Source organism: Galeopterus variegatus, unplaced genomic scaffold, assembly GCF_000696425.1.
Source record: "Galeopterus variegatus unplaced genomic scaffold, G_variegatus-3.0.2 Scaffold923, whole genome shotgun sequence".
Lineage (NCBI taxonomy): Eukaryota > Metazoa > Chordata > Mammalia > Dermoptera > Cynocephalidae > Galeopterus > Galeopterus variegatus.
This window is the reverse complement of record NW_007727034.1, coordinates 387,640-389,467: the sequence shown is the minus strand read 5'-3', so window position 1 is coordinate 389,467 and position 1,828 is coordinate 387,640. Positions and strand designations below refer to the sequence as shown.

General features: G+C 51.9%; 1 protein-coding gene across 1 annotated transcript in view; it reads left to right on the top strand.

Moving 5' to 3' along the window:
* The window catches only part of NLRP1 (NLR family, pyrin domain containing 1), a 46,989-nt gene extending 45,879 nt beyond the window's left edge, over nucleotides 1–1,110 (top strand). The window contains exons 13-14 of the mRNA XM_008573465.1: nucleotides 299–343; nucleotides 779–1,110. Of these exons, the coding sequence (XP_008571687.1) occupies nucleotides 299–343; nucleotides 779–1,110 (377 nt within the window). The remainder of the gene's footprint in view (nucleotides 1–298; nucleotides 344–778) is intronic.
* The last annotated feature ends 718 nt before the right edge of the window (nucleotides 1,111–1,828 follow it).

Below are 1,828 nucleotides of genomic sequence, written 5' to 3'. Positions count from 1 at the left end.
TGGTGCTGACAATACCAAGCCAAGGGTTAAGATCCCCTTACCAGTCATCTTTAAACAAAAACAAAAAAAAAATTTCAGAAGTGAGTGGGGTTTTCAAGGTGTATCTCGTGTGTGTGTGTGGGGGGGTATATGTTTAATAAATGAACATTTGCCTAATGTAAATGATGAAAAAATTTTTCAGCACCGCTGTTGCATTTAAAAAAATGAAACTACATACTATGTTTGTAGCTCAGTAAACAGATTGTGTGTTGATAGTTACCCCCGTTAAAGATGTTTCTTCATCTCTGTTTTGCTCCAGGAGACCTCAGACCTGCAGCTACTCTGATCCCTCCAGCCCCAATCGGTCAGTAACACTGTTAGAGACCACAGGAGGCAGTGGCAGTTCTGGGCTGTGCTGTCTAGTCCTGGAGGGAAGCGAAGAGAAAGGAAGGAACCCTGTCATTGCAAACCTCACAAGGGATCAGGCCTTGGAGAGTGGGGCATGCCCTAGGGCAGAGTCCCTCCCCAGCCCCCCGCTCCTGTCCATGGAGGCCCAAGCACCTCCCACGGGACAGCCTCAAATGCCTCATCATGAACCCCACTCCCACCCCCAACTCAGGGCAGAATGCCAGGCTAGACACTGGCACAAGGAAGGGCAGAGGTGCATTTCTGGCGGTCAGATGCCTTTGCAGAGGGAGAAGGAAGCCAGGGATGAGGATGAGGGGAGTAAAAAGAGCTAGAGGTGGGAGATCAGAGGCCGAGGCTGTGGTGGGAGCCCTCCTTCTTTGTTCTTTGCTAGGCTCCCCTTCACCCCTGGATGTGCCGTCCTTGCTGCACTTCGTGGATCGATATCGGGAGCAGCTGGTTGCCCGAGTGACATCGGTGGACCCTGTCCTGGACAAGCTGCATGGACAGGTGCTGAGCGAGGAGCAGTATGAGAGGGTGCGGGCTGAGGCCACCAAGCAGAGCCAGATGCGGATGCTGCTCAGCATCAGCCGGTCCTGGGACCAGGGCTGCAAAGATCGACTCTACCAAGCCCTGAAGGAGACCCATCCTCACCTAATTGTGGATCTCTGGGAGAAGTGGGGTGGCAAAGGGGGGCTCCTGACAGGCTCAGCTGCTGAAGTCTGAGCACAGCCTTGGAGTCCTGGCTGGGCCTGGCCCTTCCTTGGATCTCAGTTTGTACATCTACAAACAAGTTGCTGTCTGAGTTGACTTCCAGCTCTAAAGTTATAGAACTTGATGAACCTCTGCTGGGCATTCACTATATGTGCATGCTCAGATTTGCCATGCAAGCACCCAAACCACCTCCCTTGGTGCTCACAGGCCAGCTGTCCAGGTGGGATAACAGCATCTCTGGGAATGTCCGTCTGGAGCTAGCAAGACTGCTGCAGACCTTGTAGAGCCTGGTCTGGTGGCCACAGCAGCCAAGCCTAGAGCCCTCCCTGTCCCGTCCAGATGCAAGGAGGAGTTGGGGGGACATAAGGCTGTCTGGAGCCTGACAATGGAAATAGACACTTATCCTTGGGGGGCTTGAATGGCTTATGAGCAGGAGCGGGGAGATTTATTTTTCAGTTGTTCTGTCTAGCCAAACCCACAACTGAAACTTCTGCAAAAGCAGCAGCAGGGAAATTCTTGTAAGAGACTGCTCCAAACCATTCTTGTAAGAGACTGCTGAGATGGGGCTCTTTGGGATTCCAAAGAAAGAAGTACTAGATGCCAGGGTGATCAGTTCAAAGCATTTATTAGGTGAACTCACATACAGAGGGCTTCAGTGTCCTTGCTATAGACAGCAAGAAAGGAGATGTTCTACCCAGGTATGTCCATAAGGAGAGGGGTGGGTATGGAG